Source organism: Sabethes cyaneus, chromosome 1, assembly GCF_943734655.1.
Source record: "Sabethes cyaneus chromosome 1, idSabCyanKW18_F2, whole genome shotgun sequence".
NCBI classification, from domain to species: domain Eukaryota; kingdom Metazoa; phylum Arthropoda; class Insecta; order Diptera; family Culicidae; genus Sabethes; species Sabethes cyaneus.
Genome location: NC_071353.1, coordinates 115174194 through 115197148, shown reverse-complemented (window position 1 = coordinate 115197148; position 22955 = coordinate 115174194). Strand labels below are relative to the sequence as shown.

The 22955-nt window shown below is 41.2% G+C and overlaps 1 protein-coding gene and 1 pseudogene across 1 annotated transcript; one reads left to right on the top strand and one right to left on the bottom strand.

Moving 5' to 3' along the window:
- Positions 1-443: 443 nt before the first annotated feature.
- On the bottom strand, positions 444-2087 carry LOC128746136 (membrane-bound alkaline phosphatase-like; annotated as a pseudogene).
- An 18973-nt stretch (positions 2088-21060) lies between these two features.
- LOC128746135 (membrane-bound alkaline phosphatase-like) lies at positions 21061-22705 on the top strand. The gene is made up of 3 exons (XM_053843184.1): positions 21061-21154; positions 21215-22299; positions 22367-22705. The coding sequence occupies exons 1-3, from the start codon at positions 21061-21063 to the stop codon at positions 22703-22705; spliced, it is 1518 nt and encodes a 505-aa protein (XP_053699159.1).
- The last annotated feature ends 250 nt before the right edge of the window (positions 22706-22955 follow it).

Sequence of the window (22955 nt, the reverse complement as noted above, 5' to 3'; positions counted from 1 at the left end):
CTTTGGGACGGCGAAGGCGATCTACGGCAAATTAAAAATGGAAGCTGGGAGGATTGGGTACAAATCACTGCATCAGACACCAAATATATCGTAGGAAGAGGCCCCGGAGAAAACAACTTTCGCCTTCGGACAGTGATTATTGACGGCGATGAACTGGAACTGGTTGATGAGTTTATATATTAGGGATCTCTGACTTTCAAGATGAAAGTTGGGCCTACTTTTCGCTCCGCAAGACACTTTGATCAAGGAGCATATGACACCGCACAAAAGGAGATTGTCTACTGCGAGATAGTCCCACACTTAAAGGCTGTGCGTTGGGGAGGAAGATGCGCAACCACTTGGTGAATGTAGAGCAGAATGTAATGCAAAGTATTACTGTTTTATTCATTATTAAATAAGAAATTTTAACTATATATTATGATCACAGCATTCACTAGAAGTAGTTAGTAATTACGTCTCACATCTCGAGGCTCGTATCGTCCAATGTTCGCTGCACTAGCGATCACGTACGGAATCGCATCTTGTTCAAAATTTCCCTGGAATAAATATGACATGGGACCACTGGCGTATAAGGTAACATCTTCTCCACCGTGCGACTCCGCACCCAGTGGGGCTGTCGCCGGATACAATGCATTCCGGTCTTGCCAATCCAAGCCGCTGATATCCGCTCGAATGCCACGGTTTTGCTCCGTGTACGTTATCTTGTAGCCCGGGCCATTTGCGTAGCTCAAAGTAGTGTACGGTAAACCGTCCTCGTCGCTAGTTTTAGCAATACCCAGCACATCGTTGCCTCGTTTCTGCAAAAACATCGATAAGTTTAATCATTCTCGTCTCCTCAATTAGTAACAGTACTCACCGGATATCCATTATAGGTCATTGTATGGCTATGATCCGCTGACACTAGCACCAGGGTGTCACTGGAACTGGTAATTTTTCTAGCAAAATCTACCGCCTTTGAGAGTTGCACTGTTTCATCCAGTGCTAATCGGGCTTTAGTCTCATGGTGAGCATCATCAATTCGTCCACTTTCCACAAACAATACGTATCCATTTATGTTTTTGCTTAAAGTCTTGATTGCAACATCCACCAGTTCCCACAACTCCGGTTGAGTATCTTGCAGATTTAAAGCTTGCACCTCCAAATTGTATAGCAGAGAATCCGAGTGGAACAGTCCCAACAGATGGTCAGTATTGGTAGTGTCCACCGTTTGAAGCCCGCGTTTATCATACACATAGCTTCCTTTGCCAGGATGAAGAGCCAACCATTCCTTGATCAAATCACGGTTATCCGTACGAGCTCCATGGCTTCCATTCTCATCCAAAGCGTCCTTAGATCGAAAGTTTCTTCGACCTCCTCCTAAAATAACGTTCAATTTCTTACCTACCTCACCGTGGATCAATTGCTGCGCAATATCCGGATACCGGACAGGATCACAGCCAGCTTCCACAACCTTGGCGTCGTTTTCCCACTCACGAGACGCTACACTGGCATACGCCCCAGCCGGACTGGCGTCGGTGATGGGAGCACTAGTTACGATTCCGGTATGTTTACCGCTTTCCTGAGCCCATTTCATTAGACCTTGGAATTCTGATGCGCTGCGATCGTAACTGCAGCTGCCAAGTGGGACACTTGGTATTACGTTGATCATTCCGTAGTTAGTTTTCGTCCCCGAAAGATAGGCTGATACCGTGCAGGCCGCATCTGACACTTGCTGATTGTGACAATAAGTCCTAGCTGTTCCGAGATTGGGAAACCGTTCGAACGACAGCCATTTGTTTTCGTTGCCCAGATACATACGAGTGGCAGCTATGGTCTGAGCGGACATACCGGCTCCGATGAAGAAGATGACATTTTTCGCTGATCGGTTGTGCCGCGAGCTTAGCCCGTAGTGTATCCTGGGCTTGCTGCTGCCAGTACCAGGAGGTGGTTTCGTTCACGTCGTAGCCTAGCTCTTCTTTGGATTGGTCCCACGTGGAAGATTCGGATCTTAAATGCTGATGGTCGGTGTCGTATAAATTGGGAATGGCACCGGAGCTGACCAGTGAAAACACTAAACAGATCAGGAGTTTAACAGGCGAGAGTAACATCCTGCTAGTTTTTAATTTCTGGTAACGAATTGAAAACTACTGGTTCAGTTATCGGCTCGGAACTGACAAAGTTGCCCCTTGAAGGCCGGTCTTTTATTGGAAGGTGATAAGCGGCACGAACTGTGCAGGAGAGCTGCACGTGAGGATTGATAAATCCGTTGTCTAAATTGTAGTAAGCGTAAATTCGAACGTTATCTCGGCATGAATCGATTTATTATTGGAATTGCGCCTTCCAAAAAGGAATACCGGTTTTATTGCTATTCAAAGTTAGCCACATTGGACGCTAGACGTTTTAGTCGATACAGCTGATGATAGACTATTCATTACCGTCTCGTTTTTTTCACGTTGAATGATTTGACAATAAACTGTTGCTTCATGATGAATGGTGAATTTCTCTGCTGACTGGTGAAATTCGTAATGGTAAAAACTTCAAGTTTTTCACGTATATTTTCGTCTATGAACCGATATCTTAGCACCTTATTTACTCTCTCTTTAGCAGTTTGCTAACTTTGAGTGATATTTAGTGCATTACCCTTTATTTGGAAAGGACGAAAATTAGCTGTGTAATGCAGTGGCATAAGCGTGTTACTGGAATGATCACGATAAACTGATTAGCCGTTGTAGAAAATTTCAATTCACTTGGTAGGTATATACTGTAGCGAATAATTGAAAATAAAGTTTATTCGGCAGCTGTTTGAATACTAATGATATATTTTACAGTTGTATATTTTACATTGCTCGAGTCTTACCTTTGAACTGTTTTTCGTGAAGGTCGCTTGATGGTGAAGCAGATGTTTACCTTACGTCACTTACTACTAGACAACTGCCTGGAGTACAAGTTACCGACTCATCATATGTTTGTGGACTTTAAGGTGGCGTGCGATTTAGTCAAATGAAATGAGCTGTGGTAGATCATCTTAGAATATGGTTTTTCGACGAAACTAATTACGCTGATTTGTGCAACGCTCGACTAAGCAAAATCATGCTTTAGAATAGCGGGTAAGACCTCAGCAGTTTTCGTGACGTTGGGTAGACTGAAGCAAAGGGATACACTCTCTATTGGCTGCTTTTCATCGTTGCATTGGAGTTGGAAGGTGCAATACGAAGAGCAACGTGGAAAGGAATGGGACTATCACCACGAAGTCTCACATGCTTCTTGATTTTGCGGGTAACGTCGTTAACATCGGAATCAACCGTAGAGCAGTTGGGGCAGCAGAAGTGACTTTTAGGTCTTTAAAATGGGAAGCAGCGAGATTGGGACTTACCATTAACAGCGCCAAAACGAATTACATAGTTGCTGGCAGGGAATGTGAAAGTTCAATTGGTGTTAGTGTCGAGGTGATGCAGGATGGGGAATGGTATGAAGTAGTGGATATATATATTTATATACCTTCGTACATCTGACATGTGAAGGATGTAAGCCGCGAAGTAAACCGACGAATTACAGCTGCGAATTGGGCTTTTTACGTATTACGCAGCCAGCTGAAGTACCGTAGTTTGCAAATTTGCACAAAACTGATGTTCTACAGAACATGAGTCTTTCCAGCGGCCCTTTACGGACATGAATCACGGACGCTAAAGGAAGCTGATCGACGAAAGCTTGGAGTTTTGAGCGTAAAATTCTCTGATCTATAGTTGGTGGCAAACATTGGTGTAGCAAGCAATGAAGATGTACCACCCCCATCGATAAGGGAAGTTAAAGAAGCCATCCTGCGGCTGAAGAACAACAAAGCAGCGGGAAAGAATGGCGTTGGAGCGAAGCTTATTCAAATGGGCCTAAAAAAGTTAGCCGGCTGTCTGCATCAACTGATTGTCAAGATTTGGAATACGTAACGACTACCGGAGAAGTGGAAAGACGGGGTTATTTGCCTTAGGATAGTGCGATCACTATCCTGACCACCATCTTCCGTCGACAATCGCCAATAGCCAACAGATTTGTGGGAAGTTATCATGCCGGCTTCATGGAGGATCCCCAGCTAGCACCAACTCGTATATCAATGTGTGAAAATTATCGTAAATATCTCTAAACAAATCCGGAATCAGAACTAAAGCTTGATTAAGCTGCGCCCAAGTTGATCTTCAATCGTATTGTTATATAATGATAATAACTGACATAACACGATTTTCAGCTCAGAGTTGTATAGAATTACGGAGCGAGTCGCGCTTAATCGGATATTATCGTATATAAATATGTATGTAGTCGGAACGCTTGTAATTATTGCTAATCACGTATATTGGAGGCGACATACGTATGGTACGGATATGGCAGTTGTGCACATCAAAATCGTATTTGTCAACATTTATATCTGTACGTAATGCCGATTTTTTCTTTTAAGTACACATGAAAATGCTAGCTGGGTCGGTCTACAACGGACCAAGTCTTCATCCTGCGGCAGATCGTCCAGAAGTGCCGCGAATTCCGAGTCCCCACGCATCACCTGTTCATCGATTTCATAGCCGCATACTATAGTGTAAACCGATAAGAGCTATGGAAAATTTTAGACAGAAACGGCTTTCCAGGTAAGCTTACTAGACTTTTCATGACTACGATTGATGGGATCCAGTGCTGTGTGAGAATCTCGTGTGGATTTTCGGACCCATTCGAATCTCGCAGGGGAATTCGACAAGGAAATGGTCTTTCCTGCCTGCTATTCCACATTTCAATTTATCTGCTTTGCTAACGACGTGGATGCTGTTGGCAGAACATTTGAGGCGGTGAAAGATCAATACACTAGACTAAAATGCGAAGCAAAGAAAATTTGATTAACGATAAATACGTCTAAAACGATATATGCTGGCGGGCGGAACAGTGCGCGACAGTGGCCGCTCAGACAGTACCGTGGTAATCGACGGAGATGCGTTTGAGGTAGCCGACGAGTTCGTATACCTTGGCTCACTGGCAACAGAGCACAATGCCAGCCGTGAGATTAAAAGGCGTATTATCAGCGGAAGTCGGGCTACTAAGGACTCCACAAACACTTGCGGTCGAACAATTTGGCCCCCCGTACAAAGTGCACACTGTACGAAACGTTAGTTAGACCGGTTGTCCTCTACGGGTACAAAACGTGAACACAGCTAGAAGAGGACCTACAAGCACTCGGAGTTTTCGACCGGCGGGTACTAAGAAGCATCTTTGGCGACATGCAGGAGAACGGTATATGAACGCGAAGAATGAATCACGAGCTCACGCGTCTCTACAGCGAACCCAGTATTCAGTTGCATGTTGAGAATGCCGGACAACAATCCTGAAAATTGGTTTTTGCATCGAATCCGGTAGGAACCAGACGAAGAGGGGCACAGCGAGCGAGGTGGCAAGACCAGACGGAGCGCGATCTGGCGAGCACTGGGTGCCCGCGGAATTGGAGACCAACTGCCATGGCCGAAATAGATGGAGAGATTATGCGACGCAGGCCTTGTCATAAGACGTTAGGCCAATTAAGTAAGTAAGTAAGTACTTGGTGGCAAAATAGAGTTATGCAGTGCAAACATTCGATCGTCTGTTTAAAGTCATGTCAAGCGAGTTCAAAACGGAGTTACTGCCAGTTGAAGTTACTGAAAATAAAAGCATTAATCTATCATCTATTATACTTAAAACAAACACACAGATACGAATTGGAATGTGGAACGTTCTGTCCCATGAGAGGAAGTTAACTAAACTAGTTGCAAAAATTAGTAACCTAGAACTTAAAACCGAAGTGACGTTATCTAGACAAGTTTCAGCTCGACATCGCCCCGGGATCTCAAGGTCAATATCGAGTATATAAACGCTTTGGCGACAAGGAAGAAATGTATAGACCGTTTGTAAGCCTCTGTACCCTCCATTTCGACACTAACGACCAACGGCCAACAACGTTGAAACTGTCCTACTCAGCTGAACAACTCGCGAATACTGCATGAGGCACTACTTTCTTCCGAGGATCTCTGCGCTTCAACCCTCGAACACGTTTGGGGCAGAAGGCGCTCGGCCACCAGGGAGGCCGCTCTCGCATCAGGTAATCCTCGGAACAAAATGATTGATTTGATGGGGAGTGCCGATAAGCAATGCAGAAAACAATGCCAGCTTTAGTATGTTATCTGAATATTGCCGCTATGGAGAACCTGAACAAATATTGAAAAACAAGGAATCGACCGATCCTAAGAAGGAAGAAGCGTCAAAAGGAGGACAGAGATTGTAAATAATTAGAGCAACTATTCCGGGAGACACGCGTAAGTTCAATGAGAAGGTGGACGCAGTCTTTCGATGAACACTCAATGGCGAAGTTGCAAAAGAAGATGGATTGAATTTGTCCACGAAAGATATTAGTTCCCTAGTACTTGATCTTCAAGAAGTTAAACCCGATCTCGGGTTCTCTGAAGAGTAACAAAGCCACAAGTAAGGACCACTTACTAGCAAGGCCTTGGAAACACGGCCGAAAAACGTCGACAGAGGCTAGAGTACTTCCAAGATCTGGGAAGAGGAGAAGTTACCATCTACAAAAAGGGTGATCGACTCGACTACAGCAACTAACGCGGAATTACCCTGATAAATGCTCACTACAAAGTACTCTCCCAGACGTCAGCCGTAGGGAATTTACAGGGAATTAACAAGTAAGGTTCATCGCAACTGGCGCTACAATGGGCACATATTTTTACCGTCCTACAGATCTTGCAATAACTCCGGGAATACAACGAACCCACGCATCACTTCTTTATTGACTTCAAAACTGTATACTATACTATACTATACTATACAGTCGATCGAGATCAGCTATCGGCAGATAATGTAAGAACACGATTTTCTGAATTTCTTAAGTCTCTTCGAGACGTGGCTAGGTTTGAGACAAGGTAACAGCTTATCCTGCATGCTTTTCAACATCGCACTTGAGGGCATGATCCGACTAGCAAAGCATGTTGATGGCACGCACAAAGCTGACAATGTGCAAAACTCTTAATAGATCGATACTTTAGTACAGTCCTGAAGTTGCGACGCTGCGCACGGAGCCGAAAGCGACTTGCGATTTCTGAGACGCCTGGGAAATTGGTGACGAGTGGTCCAAGTGTGATGTTAGATGGTGGAAATCAAAGTATAGAGAGTAGACTAAAAGGCCATGAACGAAGGTAGTTTCTAGTTATTGATCCATGTGCGCCTACCTGGCAGAACAAAGGGATAAAATCAGAGATATCCACTGCCGACGGGTATGGCATTTGCCGGGTGCCGACCATGGCATTTAACTGTCACCAGGACACGTTCTCGTCAACAGCCTAAGGGTTGGATAAGATGTGTCCCCATGAGCCTCTGAATCTGCCTCGTCTTCGTTATCCTTGTCCATTCCAGTCGAGTGTTTCGCTGCAAACGCGTTACGTTTCACAGGTGTACAACAATACGAATTTTACATACGCCAGCAGAAGAAGGTCATGGAGTTCGTTGCCTACTCCAATGTGAAGCGGAGAGTTGTGATATAGTCTACCACCTTAAAAAATAGCACCGAGTTCGGCAAAGTTTTGCCGAAATCTCAACAGTCGAACGTTCCTTAAAAATGCCGATGGTGTATATCGACGTTTACGGATTTTTAGTAACGTTAGGCAACATAAAAAATTTTACCGAACGGTCGGCTGTTGAGATTTCGGCAAAATTTCTCCGTGCTCGGTGCTTTTATTTAAGGGGGGACACGGCTCTGGAAGACCGAAAAATAATAGATTTTCGTAAATTTTTTTCAGGTGCTAGATTTATAGTTAAGTGTTGGGGTATTTTGGTTATTGGTTAAGGTAGGGTAAAGTGGTGCAGAATGCACCGCTTAAGCAAAACATCATTTTGCAGAGCAACGGCGTGTTTGTCCCAGGTTTTTCAACTTCCAAAAGACTTTGGGAACTTTTTTACACTTACTCCTGGTGAAATTTTCTAACAAAAACTAGTATTTTTTGTTATTTTTGACGATTTTTGGCAAGAGTCAAAATCATTATGTGAGACAGAACGCCAAAGCCCGTGGACAAAACGCACCAAGTTTGCCCAGCTAGGCGTTAAACGCAACCAAAAAATTTACATTCAATCACGTGTTGTATAAACTCCTAAAACTAGGCTGCCGAAATGGCGGAAGCATTCGTTATAGCGTTTGTTACATACGCTTGTTTGCTCTGATACAATGGGTTCATATCTCAACATAATTGGCAATACAATTTAATCATCTACTTTTCTCCAACTGATGTGTGATGAAATATTGTGAGTTAAACAATGTACAATTAGGTTTAAGGTGAATTCTAAGTGCTATACAATACATAATATTTGCTATATTTTTAATAAATAATCCGAAACAAAAGATGTACAGCACTCGTGCGCGAATTGCACGTCCTCTAACTGCACCGTCTTTTAATTGCACGTTCGCTAGTTGCACGATCGTGCCACTAAAAAACAGTTATCTGTCAAACTACACGTGGTTTTCCAGGTGGTTGCTATAAACAAAAATGCAGCGTTGCCGAATGCAAACTCTCTATCTCTGTATTACGTAGATACATTACAAACAAATTCATGCAAATTTGACTAAACTTTGACTAATTAAACACATATTCATTAAGCTTTTAGTTCGTTTGTAAAAATTTAGATGTTCTTCCCAAAATTTAGCGCACGTGTGAATGCATGTGAAGAGTTCTTTACAGTGATAACGCATCACGTTTTACAATAAATATTGGCAACTATCGTGCAATTAAAAAACGAAATTCGCTAATCGCATCGCCTCATTCGTGCAATTAGCGAACGAGTGCTGTACTGCAAATTAAAAATATTTTATAACTGTTCGATCCCGCTGTGATGCATTCTACCCCTGTTTTGTATTTTGAAGTTTTTTGTGATATGTGATATATATGTGAAAAACCCGAATTAATCCACCTAGCGGCGTGACCTAGCCTTTCTACTGTCACAATAATCATCATTTAATTTCTCAGGAACATCTATGTATAATTAACTTGACTATATTTTTAAATATCCGTTCCGTATTCCTCAAAATCCTTATTTGCCAGTAAAATTCACAACGTATTGCGTAGAATAATTAAATTTTCTTTCCTTTCGTGCGTAAATACTTGTAACACCTTATTTAGTTTTATAATCGGTCGGCCTAAACTTTCGGGCTTCAGAGCCACATAGGAAACTTGTTTTGAATTGACAATATGAAATATGTGTTCAGAACAGATTTTTTGATAATTAATTAATACCATGTGTTCAAAAGTTAGCATCTTTGAAAAACAAGAGTTCAGAAAATTTATTATTATACTTCGCCTTTGAAGACAAAGAATATCGACAACAAAATGATTAATCTCAAAATTTTACTATTAGTTTGCTTGGCTTCAATTTTGCAGTATATCTGAATTAGAAAAAATAACTGAATAGAGCATTAGATATGAAAAAGAGAAATTGAACTTTTTCTTAGCTGGCGCTCCTTCAGATAATTATTTTTGCATGAAAATCAAAACTTATGCTTTTTTTTAATGTACTTTCATGAAAAGATAGTCATTAGCTTGATCGCATCGTTTTTACAATGTTGGAGGGTTAGGAAAACAAGAGGGTTGCAAAAGCTGCGCCTTAAACATGCTTGAGAATGGGAAATATGATCGATATGATTTTCAGTGCTTGTCATTTTTGATTTATTTGTTGAAACATGATACATGACATAAGACATCTGTCCTTTAAAATGTCATTAACGAAAACAAATCTTACAAAATTACTACCGTGCAACGTTTACTTCCTATTTTTCATATAACATTTCTAAGCTCTAGTATCTATTGATTGAAAAGAGCATCTATTGATGCGCAAAATTTGTTTGAAATTTGTATAAATTTATTTGGAAAAATCAACTCATTTTTAATCCTATACACCAGCATGAAGGTATGCTTAAATTAACTGCTTTTCTTCGCTGTTTGCTTTTCGTGTACAATTGTGAGTAACAGCAAGTGAACAAAATGACAATTGAAATCTGAAATCAAAGAAAAGAAAAAGCTTTTCGATTGAATCCCATTATTTAATATTTATTTGCAACAGATACGTAGTTCGCGTACGACGTGCAGGCTTCAACAGCGTCTTATTTCAAAGCGTATACGTATCTGTTGCGAATAAATATTAAATAGTGGGATTTAGTCGGTAAAAGTTTTTTCTTTTCTTTAATTTCAAATTTCGTATTCCACTAAGAGGCTTCAAAAATTTCAGACAATTGATTCAGAAAAGTGAGAAACATCTTTTCTTGAATTTCAATGCAAATTTAAAAATTGCAAATTGTCATCCCAAGTAACAATTTGAGTTTTATTACACTCTTATGATGACATTCAAATCCAAAATTGGTCATGAAAACCACCATAAGAGTACAATCAAACTCACATTGCTGCTTGGGATCACATACACACACATACATACATACATACATACATATATACATACATACATACATACATACATACATACATGCATACATACATACATACATACATACATACATACATACATACATACATACATACATACATACATACATACATACATACATACATACATACATACACACATACATCACACACATTGAATACAATCAACATTTGTTTTGAATTCACACGTTTTAACGGTTTAATATACGGTGCTTAAGTGTTAAAGTTTAAATAACTTTTGAATGAACTGTCCGATTTTAAATAACTCGGTTTCGTTTGATAGATCTCAGTAGTAATTTTCAAATAATAATAAAATGTGTGATATTTTTCATTGAATTAATGCTTATATGTTACAAAAATATGTTTTAAATACTATTTTTTCACATTTCTTTATGTAACTTTCAAACTACAAGCCCAATCATCATGAAATTTGGAAGTTAAGGGTTTGTAAGGCTCCTCTTTCATATGCAATCAATTTTGTTCAAATCGGTTAAGTGACCTATGAGATAATGAAGTCCCATATTTTTCATATTTTTATACATAACTTTTGAACTAAAAGTCCGATCAGTATGAAATTCAATAGCGACCAATGGGACACCTAGACCTTTCATTTGACACTAAGAACATTAAAATCGGTCCAGCCATCTCCGAGAAAAGTGAGTGAGATTAAAAGCGTCACATACACACACACACACACATACACACACACACACACACACACACACACACACACATACATACACACACACAGAAAATGCTCAGTTTTCGAAACTGAGTCGAATGGTATATGACATTCGGCCCGCAGGACCTTCTTTCCATTTCCGGTTTTCCAAGTGATTTCTATACCTTTATACTATATATTTATATAGTAGAAAGGCAAAACATGCCTAGTTAATGCCGTTTTTGTGATGAATCATCGAGTATGACAGTATCAATTAGATAGACTGTATTTATTATGAAAAACCGTGATTTCTTACAAGTGGAATGAGATCGCGGATAATCGCTTGATTTTATTGGATGTGGCTATGTTTGATGCTTTTACATTCTACACAATTATTATTATGAATTAGCTTGTTTTACACCAAAATAAAATGCGCATTCATAATTTTACCAAATAGTTCCCGCGTTTTTAAACAATTAATAGCATGGGCCATTCTACCCCCCCGGTGCGTTATGGACAGTCTTGCCATATATTTGAAGATATACTTTGTATTTTTTGGATACCAGAATAAAGATTATTATTATTATTTTGGTGGCAGGTGGGCGCGTGAATGCCCTCTAGAAAATAGTTCCTTGCCTTGATAAAGATAATTAAATCAAGCCACGAGAAAACATTATAGTAGCCCTGGCAAAGATGTGCATTTGAAAACAATTTAACAAAATCAAGAACAAAACGACTCCTGGCCTGTTACCTTACTTAGGGTGACCATACGTCCTGATTTACCAGGACATGTCCTGTTTACGCATGCGTTGTGCTGGTGTCCTGATTTACAGTGAAAAATCTTGATTTTCAAAATGAAATCCTGCTTTACTAAATAAATAGAAATACAAACGATTTTTAAGTCCTGTTTTCGTACGATGTTGTCGGTCCCTCACGATACAGGGTATCTTGTCCTCATAGATATCCCGATGCTCGATTTTACATATTTAGTTTCGTAATTGTAGCATACTTTCGACTGTCTGACGGAGGTAGATCCGATGACGAGAAGGAAGCCTTCTACGTGCAGCTGGAGGTGACGTACAAGCTATTCGCCAAGGGACATCAGGATTGTCATTGAGATATAAACGTCCAGGTCGATAGCGAATAGTGGCGTAGCTAGAGGGGGTTCCTAGGGAACCAGGCCCTTTCAAAAATTGTCCCCATTGGAATTTGAAAGCCGGAAAAAAATCAGTGTATATGTTCCCAAAAATAGTTCCCTCCTAATTTTTCTCGCACAAAACTCAAACGAATATCAACTTTGTAATTGTAATTACGAAACCTGACGTATGATAGGGACGAGGGAGGGAATCTAATCACAAACGAGCGCGAGATGGTCTTCAAGTGGGTGCAGTTCTTCGGTGAATACCTCAATGGCGAAGTTGCCAAAGAAGGTGGAACGGAAGTCAACCTGGGAGTGCCCATGGAAGATAGCAATATCACAGAACCTGATCTCTAAAAAGTCAAACGAGAAATCGAGCTACTGAAGACCAATAAAGCCGCTGGTAAGGACCGTCTACCAGCAGAGTTTTATTAATATGTCCGAGAAACGCTGGTAACGGCTCTATTCTGGGTAATTTCCAAGATTTGTGAGGAAGAGAAGCAACTGATAGAAATGGATGGAAGGAGAGACCTAGCGCTGGTAAAGCCGCCTGCATGGTATTCTCCCAGATATTGTTACACCGGCTGTCACCGATAGCATGGTTTCGTAGGGAATTACCAGGCAGGCTTAAACGGGATTCGTGTAACTACTGACAATATTTTTACCATCCGACAGGTTTTGCAGAAATATCGGGAGTACAACGTGCCCACGAATCACAACTTTATTGTTTTTAAAGCAGCATACGATACAGTCGATCGAGACCAACAAGCTAACCGCATAAACTGACTGAACTGATCAGTGTTACATTGGATCGAGTGTATGTTTCGTGCGCATCTCGGAAACACTCTTGAATCCTTTCGAAACGCAGCGTGGGTTGAGATAAGGTGACGGCTGATCCTGCATGCTGTTCAACATCGCTCTTTAAGGGATGATCCGATAAGTGGGTATCAAAACGAGAGACACAATTTTTAATATTTTTTGAAACGATGGGTTCTACAATTGATGAAGGGACGGTAGGGAAAAGAGAAATGAAAATTTTTTGGTGAAGGTGGGGAAGAGCGGAAAGGAAGGGGGGTATTGGTAGCTATGCTTGACAAGTAGTCATTTTTACTCCTACCTTTTGTCCAATGCTGGAGGGTGCATGAGTCGAACCAAGCTGTAATCTAAGATTATAACCGGATTCGAACCCACAACACCCGCCAGGGCATGTGGTTCGCTGGTACTTCTACCTTTGAACCATAGAGGCGCTGGACCAGCATGCACCCTCCAGCATTGGACAAAAGGTAGGAGTCAAAATGACTACTTGTCAAGCATAGCTGCCAATACCCCCCCCTTCCTTTCCGCTCTTTCCCCTACCGTCCCTTCATCAATTGTAGAACCCATCGTTTCAAAAAATATTAATATATATGTATGACCGCATTTCAAGGTCAAGACTAAAAAACTTGAGATTAGTCTACACAATTTTTACCAAGGGCCAACTCCTAGTAAGGAACTTTGCGTCGCAAAACACTACGATCAAGAGGCTACGATCGTCGCCGTACGAAGCTGACAATGTACAAAACCATTATGAGATCGGTAGTTCTTTACGGAGTTGAAGACGGGACGTTGCTCACGGAGGACGTACGTACCCTTGCCGTGGTTGAGCGAAAAGTGCTATAGACGACATTTGTACGAATGTCCCACCGGCACCAAGAACAAGGGTCACGTGCAGGATGGCACGACCAGGTTGAAAGTGATTTGCGACTTCTGAGACGACTGGGAAATCGACGACGAGTAGCAAGATCGAGTTGAATGGAGACGACTGCTGAACCACCACGAGTCACTCCAGCTTTATGCTGCTGACGACAATGACGACGATGGCGCGTATATAAGTTTTCATACAAAGTGAAATTTTTTTTGGGAGGCACCCCTTAGGCCCCTCCCTTTCCTAGCTACATCGATGGTAGGGAAGCGATTCATCGAGACCGGTTATCGGGTGCATGGTCTGCATACCAGACGACCACTTTAGACCCAGCTAGCACCAACTAGTATATCAATGTACAAAAGCTATCGTAAATATCTCCTAACAAACTCGAAATCATATCTAAAGCTGGATAAAGTGGGATCAAGTTGATTTTCTGTCGTATATAATGATAATGACTGACATACATACGATTTTCAGCACAAAATCGTAGAGTAGTACGGAGCGACTCGCGCTTAATCGGATATTATCGTATATAAATACTTATATAGTCGTAACGCTCAAAATTATTCGTAATCACGTATATCGCCTCCAAAATAGTACGGATATGCCAATATTGCGCTTCCCGAGGCCTGCTGATCAAAATTACTTTTTGACGTAGGACTACGTCTTACGGCAAGTTTTGAGATAGGGTGTCATTCCAAAAAATCGAAAAATGCGGGCGTCACGAAAAATGAAAGGTTTTGAGCGCTAATAGCTCAGCGGTTTTCCGATCGATTTTCAATATTCTTACACCAATCGATCGGAAAATCTTCTAAGAATTGACCCAAATGAAGAAAAATATGGATTCTTGATGTTGAACTATTGAAAAATTGAAAATAATGAACCTATGTTTTACAGGAATTCTCGCTTCGTGATTGGTTGGAAGATTCTTTGCTATGATCTAAACTTATACCAATTTGATATCTGTGCTTGGGAAGTAAGCCAAAACAAGTGACAAAGTTTCTTCATTTCAACAAGATTTCTTATCACCACGGTCAAACCTAGACCATTTTGATGTCCTTGCTTGGGAAGTACGCCAGAGAGAGTGACAAAGCTCCCTCGTGCCAACAAATTTCTTACGAACGCGATTAAACCTAGTCCAATTTGATGTCTGTGTTAGGGAAGTGTAAAAGTGATAAAAAAGGATTGAATTGGTAAAATCGCTTCAACGTGGGAAATATGGATAATAAAAACAATCTTTAATTTCAGTAAGGTAGCAGCAAAGCAATAGTTTGTGTTCTTGATTTTGTTAAATTGTTTTCAAATGCACAATCTTTTGAGAATTGAACGTATGCAATGTTACTGCTTTGATAAATGTTACATACAACGCATGTAACATGTATATATGTTGCATATAGCATGTATACATGAAGAATCGAATGATTACAAGCATGAATACATGCTACTATCACTACAAAGAGACTAAGGCGTGGTACACAAATTACGTAACGCAAAAATTATAGTTTTTTGACCCCCTCCCTCCCCTATGTAACAAAAAGTAACGCTTGGCATAGCCTCCCCTTTAAATTACGTAACGTTAACTGAATCTCCCCTCCCTCTGTTATTGAATAAGAATCGCACAATCCGTTTAAATTTTTTATTCTTACAAACTCAAGAAACGAACCGTCGTATCAAAACCACTCTGATCAGAAGTCAATTCTGAATTCTGATCAAACTGCATGATTTAACACAACCAGGTCTGAGTTCAGAACAAACATTTTGATCAGAATGGGTTTGATCAAGTAGAATCGCGGAGAATTTCACAGTTGAAACAGCATGGCATCAGCATGTTGGGCTCAGCTGCGCAGATTTATTTAGCAAAAAATAATTCCGTAGTTTTTTTTTAATTTGATAAATTTGTTACGTAACTCTTCTCATGACTCCCCCTCCTCCCTACGTAACAAAAAGTAACGCAAGCTCGACCTCCCCCCCCCCCCCTCTGACCGTTACGTAATTTGTGAACGAAGCCTTACGTAGTCCTGCGTCACCTATATATGCGGTCGTGTCTTGTACACAACCCCTATGATTTTTTTCTTCCAAAGTTATCCACAAGGCCACCTGTGGATCACCTGACCAACGAACATTGAACTAGATCTATCGAACGGTTTTTCCGAATTATCAACATACGTTTCTTGCGGAGTGTGGATATTGGCATGTATCATTGCCTAGTTCCAGTACACATGCGCTCAAAACTACCGACGGTCCTCCTCGAATAAACAATTAAACAACCCGCAAGATGCGCACCTGATGAACGAGTCTCTACCTTCCTCTCTGTGGATCTGAGTGAATGGGCGGGATACGATTAACCATCGATGAAGCCTCAACCACGGTGCTAGGAAAAGAAACCTCAAGTGCACGGAATGATTGGTTTGACGAGAAACGCTAGCATTCGTTGGAGAGGAAAACAGATCTTAGCTAAGCTTCGCTAGGATCAGGATTCACCTTAACAAGTGATGTGATTGTACAAGCGATTGTACAAAGAGCTTAAAAAACTAGGGAAAATTTGGCAAAATATCGACGAGCGTGGAGTGAGTTGACCATAATCCTTAGGAAAAAAAGCGTCAGGGGCACGACAGGCATCGTGAATAACTAGATCAACTATTCTCTATACTCAACTTCAACCATACTCAGACACCCTACTAGCACGGCTGTTACAAAGTAGTTGTGCTAATCGAAATATGACTAATTTCAGTCGTAATCCGGTTGCTTCAACTAAATGGACCTAAAGTGTGCTACTTGGGCAAATACTTCCGAAATGTCAGGAGTAAAATAGGCCCACGTATCATATTTGCGTGGATTTCAAGGCAGCATATGATACAGTTGAGCGTGAAGAGCTATGACAGTTAGTGCATAAGAACGGTTATCCGTACAAACTAAATAACACGGCTAATCATAGCTACCCTGAAGCGAGGGATGTTCAACGCGCTTGTTTCGGTAGCACTCTCGAGTTCTGTCGAAACGGTCGATGGACGGACCGGTATTCTACTAACCATCGCTATTGAAGGTGTAAGCTGGCGTCAAAACAAGAGCAACGATCTTTAACAAAAATAACCAACGCTTAGCAGAGGACCATGACATCATTACTAAAAACCTTGGGACGGCGCAGGCAATCTACGCCGATCTAAAACGGAACATTCGTACCCCTGGTGAAAGTCGGGAGGCTGCAGTGGTCCAACCATGTCGCAAGAATATACCACCGATATCAGGAATAGAGAGACCCCGTACTGGATAACTCAGCCAGGTTGAAGCTGACTTGCAAATGTCGAGATGCTCAACGAATTAGCGACGAGTAGCCTAGGTCGAGTAAAATGGAGACAAGTTTTTGATAGCTGCTTCTGTAATCTAAATACAGGAAGAGAGAGAGAGGTTAGGTTGGTAATTTGTCGAATCTAAATTGCCATCCGCATGTTTGGGCGAAAAATATCCTCATTTTCAATTGGGCCGATTTAGTCACCCTACCTTACAGAAATCAATAATTGTCTTTACTACCAACCCTTTCCCCACGTTGAAGATATTTTACCAATTCGATCCATTTTTATCCGTAGCACATCTTTGCCAAAACTCGAAACATTCCACAGTGGGCAGAATCGACCGAAAAAACGGAACTTTTTGTGGCCGCTGTTTTTAAGCAGCAAAAAGTGACTTTTCTTATGTAAAACATCGCGAGAAATCGATTGGTGATGATCTCAACGCGCGGAAATGACGGAAAGTAACCCATTTTGCCCCATTCACCGCTATTTTCTAATAGTTTTGAAAGAATCATGAACAAACTCTCTATAATTTAAAATTTTGTGGTAAGGAAAGAAGAAGAATGTTGAGAAAAAAGCATATAAACAATTTTGTTTTAATGCAACATAATCTACAAGTGTGTTTCGCCCTATTTTACTCAAACTTTCGGTACTACAGGTAAAATGCCAATTTAATACTTTTACCAGTGATTTTCAAAAAGGCATGCCTGTCGGGCAGGTTGAAAAAGTCAGAGGATCGAACGATGATCAAACTTTTCACAAAAATGTCATGTAAGGGAATGTTTTGCCTTGTTTTAACCTGCCACTTTTACTGAAACCTGAGAATGTATTAATAGGAGAAGGAGCAAATGTGAAGGTGATCAGATTTCGTTCAAATCTGGTGTGTTTGTTCCTAGTCAAAAAGTTTAAGACCCATATTTTTTATTGGACGCTTAGGGGGCCCCTTTCAGGGGGTGGCCTCAAAAGTTAGGGGTTAGGGGGAGTTAGGGTGGCCTCAAAAATTGTCATGAGTCCGCAGTCCTACGTCAAAAACTGGCATGAAAAAAAGAAGAACGAGTACGAAAAATCGTGACAAGAAGAAAACACGATATAGAAAACGAGGAAAGCGAGAAAGAAAATGAGGCTAAACTTGACCGAAAAGGAGAAAATACGGAGTTGAAAAGGTGAGAAAGAAGCAGAAGATACGGGAGCAGGAAAAGAGGAATTAACGGGACCGAATGCAAAGAGTTTGGAAAAGAGGAAAACGCGGGTATGAAAATGTAAGAAAAAAGTCAAAAAACGGAACAGAAAAGAGAAAACCAAAAATTAATTTTTATAACGGGTTTTTTTCACCATTGATGGAACATGACAAGGCGTGAAGAAGAAAGAGCGGCAAGGGGAGGGGGGGGGGGGTTATTTAAGCAACGCCTAAGATGTTGTGTATCGCATCTTTTACCCAAGCTCCGCGATACCAGAAAGGGAAAACGGAGCAGAAAACAAAATAAACCAAAAGAAAGAATAATAGTGAGAAAATACAAACAGATAGAAGAAACGAAGAAAACGGGGAAAAAGGCCAAATAGTATATACAAGGAGAAACATGGGGTAAAATGGGAATAGGACGGGAAAATGGGACAGAGAAAGAAAAAATAAACAAGAAAAACAGACCGAAAAACAAGGTAAAGCCTCTTAAAGAGTCAAACCATAGCCTCAAGTAGGTTGATTACGTTCTGCTGAAAGCAATAATAAAACCTATTATGCTTTTCGCTATATTCGAATCTCTGCTAGGCAGTGCTGCTAGATAGAGTCAGTAGGATTGTTGCGCTAGCCCCTTAACTGTCCTGTATTCTAATAGCCGGCTGTGTAGTCTGTCGCTAAAAAAGGGTCAAGTCTTAGAAAGACGTTTAAGCCCAAGGCTTTGCCTTTTGCTTTTCGCTGACTGACGGCAACCGGCGTATTGTATTGCTACTTATACTACTACTACTGCCCTGACTTATAACAAGTTTATGAGAAATGCATCGCAGCACCTAGTTTTATCGTTTACCACAATAAATTTGCTTTATCACGGCTTTATTATGGTTTTATAGCTAACTATAAGTAGTTTCTGACCTGTACTATCTTGGTATTGCGATAATACCAGAGGTAATGAATAATTCTGCAATAGAACCTTTATAAAATTCAACTGAAACCAAGCGGCTTGAGAATTGTTACTTGAGAGAAAAGGAAACGGGGCATCTAAAAGAGGAAAAACGTAACATGCGAAGACGAAAAACGACAAAGAGAAGAGTTAAAACAAATGGAAGCGAAAAGAGGAAAAAGGGAAGCGAAAATACGAAAAACGCGAAAGATGTTAAAAGAAACGACTGCTCGAGAATAAGAATAAATGAAACAGGAAACAAAGATATTTGGAGCAATGAAACAGCGAACACGGAACAGAACAAACGAGAAAGAAAGAGGAAAAATAGCAGCTAAAACAACGTTTTGTTTCTAAAACTCCGACCTTTCGGTGATTTTATTTCAGCTTTGTCAAGGAAACTAAAAATATTTCGACAATTTGAGCAATTTTTACATTTTGGAGAAAGTTGGTTTGACTGAGCTGCTATCAAACGACTGCAAAGCCATAAAAATCATCTCAAAAAATATATTTTCACAGTCGATAAGCATATACTCAATACTAAAGGAAAAAGAAGAAAAGTCAGGACAAAAAAAAACATGAAAACGGTATAAAAAAGTAGAAAAACAGGAACAAAAAGTAAAAAACGGGACTGAAAAAGAGAAAAAAGTAACAGAAAAGCGGAAAAACGAATGAGAGAGTAAGTTGAAACATGTCAGTTCTAATTTCAAGTAAAGCAAGTTCAATTTCAAGTCCAATTGCATGTCCGATTTTAAGCCCAATTTCTAGTCTAATTCAATTCCAACTTCGTAGTTTATGTCTTAACCTTGAGGGAAGTCAGGCACATAATTAAGTTTTTATGGCTGGTGGGAGGAGTGGGTTCGAATCCGGCTGTAATGCTCCGGCTTGGATAAAAGATTGCGGTACACAACTTCTTAAGCGTTGCGTTGGTCCTCTCTTACCCCAGCATCTTCCGCACTTTTCCCTTCAATTTTAAGTCAAATTAAAACTCTGATTTCAAGTCCAATTTCTAGTAAAATTTATACAAAGTCCGGAGTTTTCAATCTAATTAACCGGTATTTTTCTGATAAGTAATAACGGTTTCGCCATCTTACAGTTACTCGATTTTCCAGACCAAAACATTCTTCTGAAAGCTCCGATGCCTCACCACGCTAGTGATTGGTTTTACTGGACGACATGAGCGGGTTTCCCCGAAGAGCAACCTATTATCAATTGACCAATTTCGAATAACTAGCCATAAACTCGTCACGTGTAGATAACCTCTCTCGAAACTAATAAATCATGACTTCAAACGTATTATTATATGTTGCGTACATGTTCTGCCTCAAATTTTAGAACTTTAAAGTATTTAATTCGCTTTAGCGTAAGGAGAATCCCAACCATCCAGCATTGAAGTTTTAAATTATTTGCCATATTTTATATTTTCAACCCAAATCTCGTGTGCAATAGTAAATACTGTCTTTTCCGACGAATTGATGACAATCGAAACTCGTGCGCGAGCTCAACGTCAAGGCCCTGAATGTATTGCACCACACCCACGTCACGCCCTGGCGGGGTGATCCTCTTATCGGTCAGCACAGTTAAAATCGACACCCCTTCCGTATCATCCATTCGATAATCTTCTTTGTGGAACCGAACGATATTCACGAAAAGCAACTATAAAAAGCGATTTGCCGATGGAGCAAGCTATCTGTTAGAGCAAACCCGGCCATGGCGGCTTCTATCATTTCCCTGTCGGTGCTGGCACTGTTGACGATCCACTGTTCCTTCGTGAACAGTTCGCCGATTAGTTCAGTACATCAAGGTAACTTTATACAATTCATCAAATTAAATTATCTTTTAACTCTGTCTTTTACTAAATCAGTCAATGAGAAGCTTTTCTCAGCCAACGCAGCCGAAACGGTCAGCCGGCTGCATCGGTTGCAGCAGAACAAAAATGTAGCCAAAAACGTGATCCTATTTCTCGGCGATGGGATGTCCATCTCGACCGTTGCTATGGCACGTGTGTACGCTGGCGGAGTGGAAAAGCAGTTGGCCTTCGAACGGTTTCCGTACATTGGTATGTCGAAGACCTACAATGTCGACTATCAGGTTCCGGATTCGGCCGGTACTGTGACCGCCTACCTGACGGGAGTGAAAGGTAACTACGGAACGATCGGTGTTAATGCGCAGGTTAAGGCATTTGATTGCCAGGCGGAACTGGACAATCGAACGCATACCCATTCGATCGCTAAATGGGCGATGGACGCCGGTAAGGACGCTGGTTTTGTGACGACCACCCGAGTAACGCATGCTTCGCCGGCTGGCGTTTATGCGCACACGGCCAATCGTGATCGGGAGAATGACAACGAGGTGTCGAAGGATGGCTGCGACAAGGATTTGGTGCAGGATATTGCTCACCAGTTGGTGCACGGGGATACGGGAAAGCGATTGAAGGTTATTATGGGTGGCGGACGGCGGGAATTTCTGCACAAGGATTTAGATCCGGAAACGGAAAAGACGGGTAAGCGAAAGGATAAGCGGAATCTAATCGACGAATGGTTGAATCTTGCGGGTGAAGGTGAAAATCGGACCTACGTTTGGAACCGGGACGATCTGATGGCTGTTGATCCGAAGGCTACCGATCGGTTGATGGGTTTGTTCGAACCAAGCCATTGCGTGTACAATTTGAACCGAATAAGGGACAACCTGCACCAGGAACCAACGCTCGCTGAAATGGTCGATAAAGCCACCGACGTCTTAAGGAAGAATGAAAATGGGTTCTTTCTCTTTGTGGAAGGAGGTCTAATCGATCGGGGACATCACGACACCTGGGCTAGGATGGCTTTGGACGAAACGGTCGAATTTTCGAAAGCCATCCAGTTGGCTCGGGAAAAGTTTCCCGAGGAGGATACGCTGATTGTAGTGACGTCCGATCACTCGCACGCCGTGAGCTTTGCTGGTTTTCCGGTAAGTTTTTTTTTAGGTTACGTTCGTTGGAGGGATATATTTTAGTTACCACTTTTCCAACCGGTAGGGTCGAACCGATGACATTTTCGGCAGTGCGGGAACAGCTGATGACCAACTCCCTTACATGACGATTAGCTATGGAAATGGATTGGGATTCTACGACCACGTCGATGCTGGAGTTAGTCGGGGTAGAGTCGATATTCGCCGCTTGGACACAACTCAGAATGAGTTTCGGTTTCCGGCCACACTGCCGCTAGAGTCGGAAACACACGGAGGTGAGGATGTGGCCGTGTACGCTTCCGGACCGTGGTCTCATCTGTTCACCGGTAGTTACGAGCAAAATACGATTCCCCACATGATGGCTTATGCGCTATGCGTGGGGGATGGGTTGACTGCTTGTAAGTAGATGAATTGTATTACGAAATGTGATAATTAATTGTTCGAATATTGTACATAGCTATCAAAATATAAAAAATGTATAATTCATATCATGTATGATTCATTGCCTTAGCTTTCTCGATCAAAAGTTTAGAAACTAATTCACAATTCACAAAATTTACGATCTCAGCTTTGTGGCAAAAAAACCCTCAAAGCTAAGCCAGATTAATTTTTGTCTCATTTCGGGTAAGCATACATAATTAGTAATTATCACATTT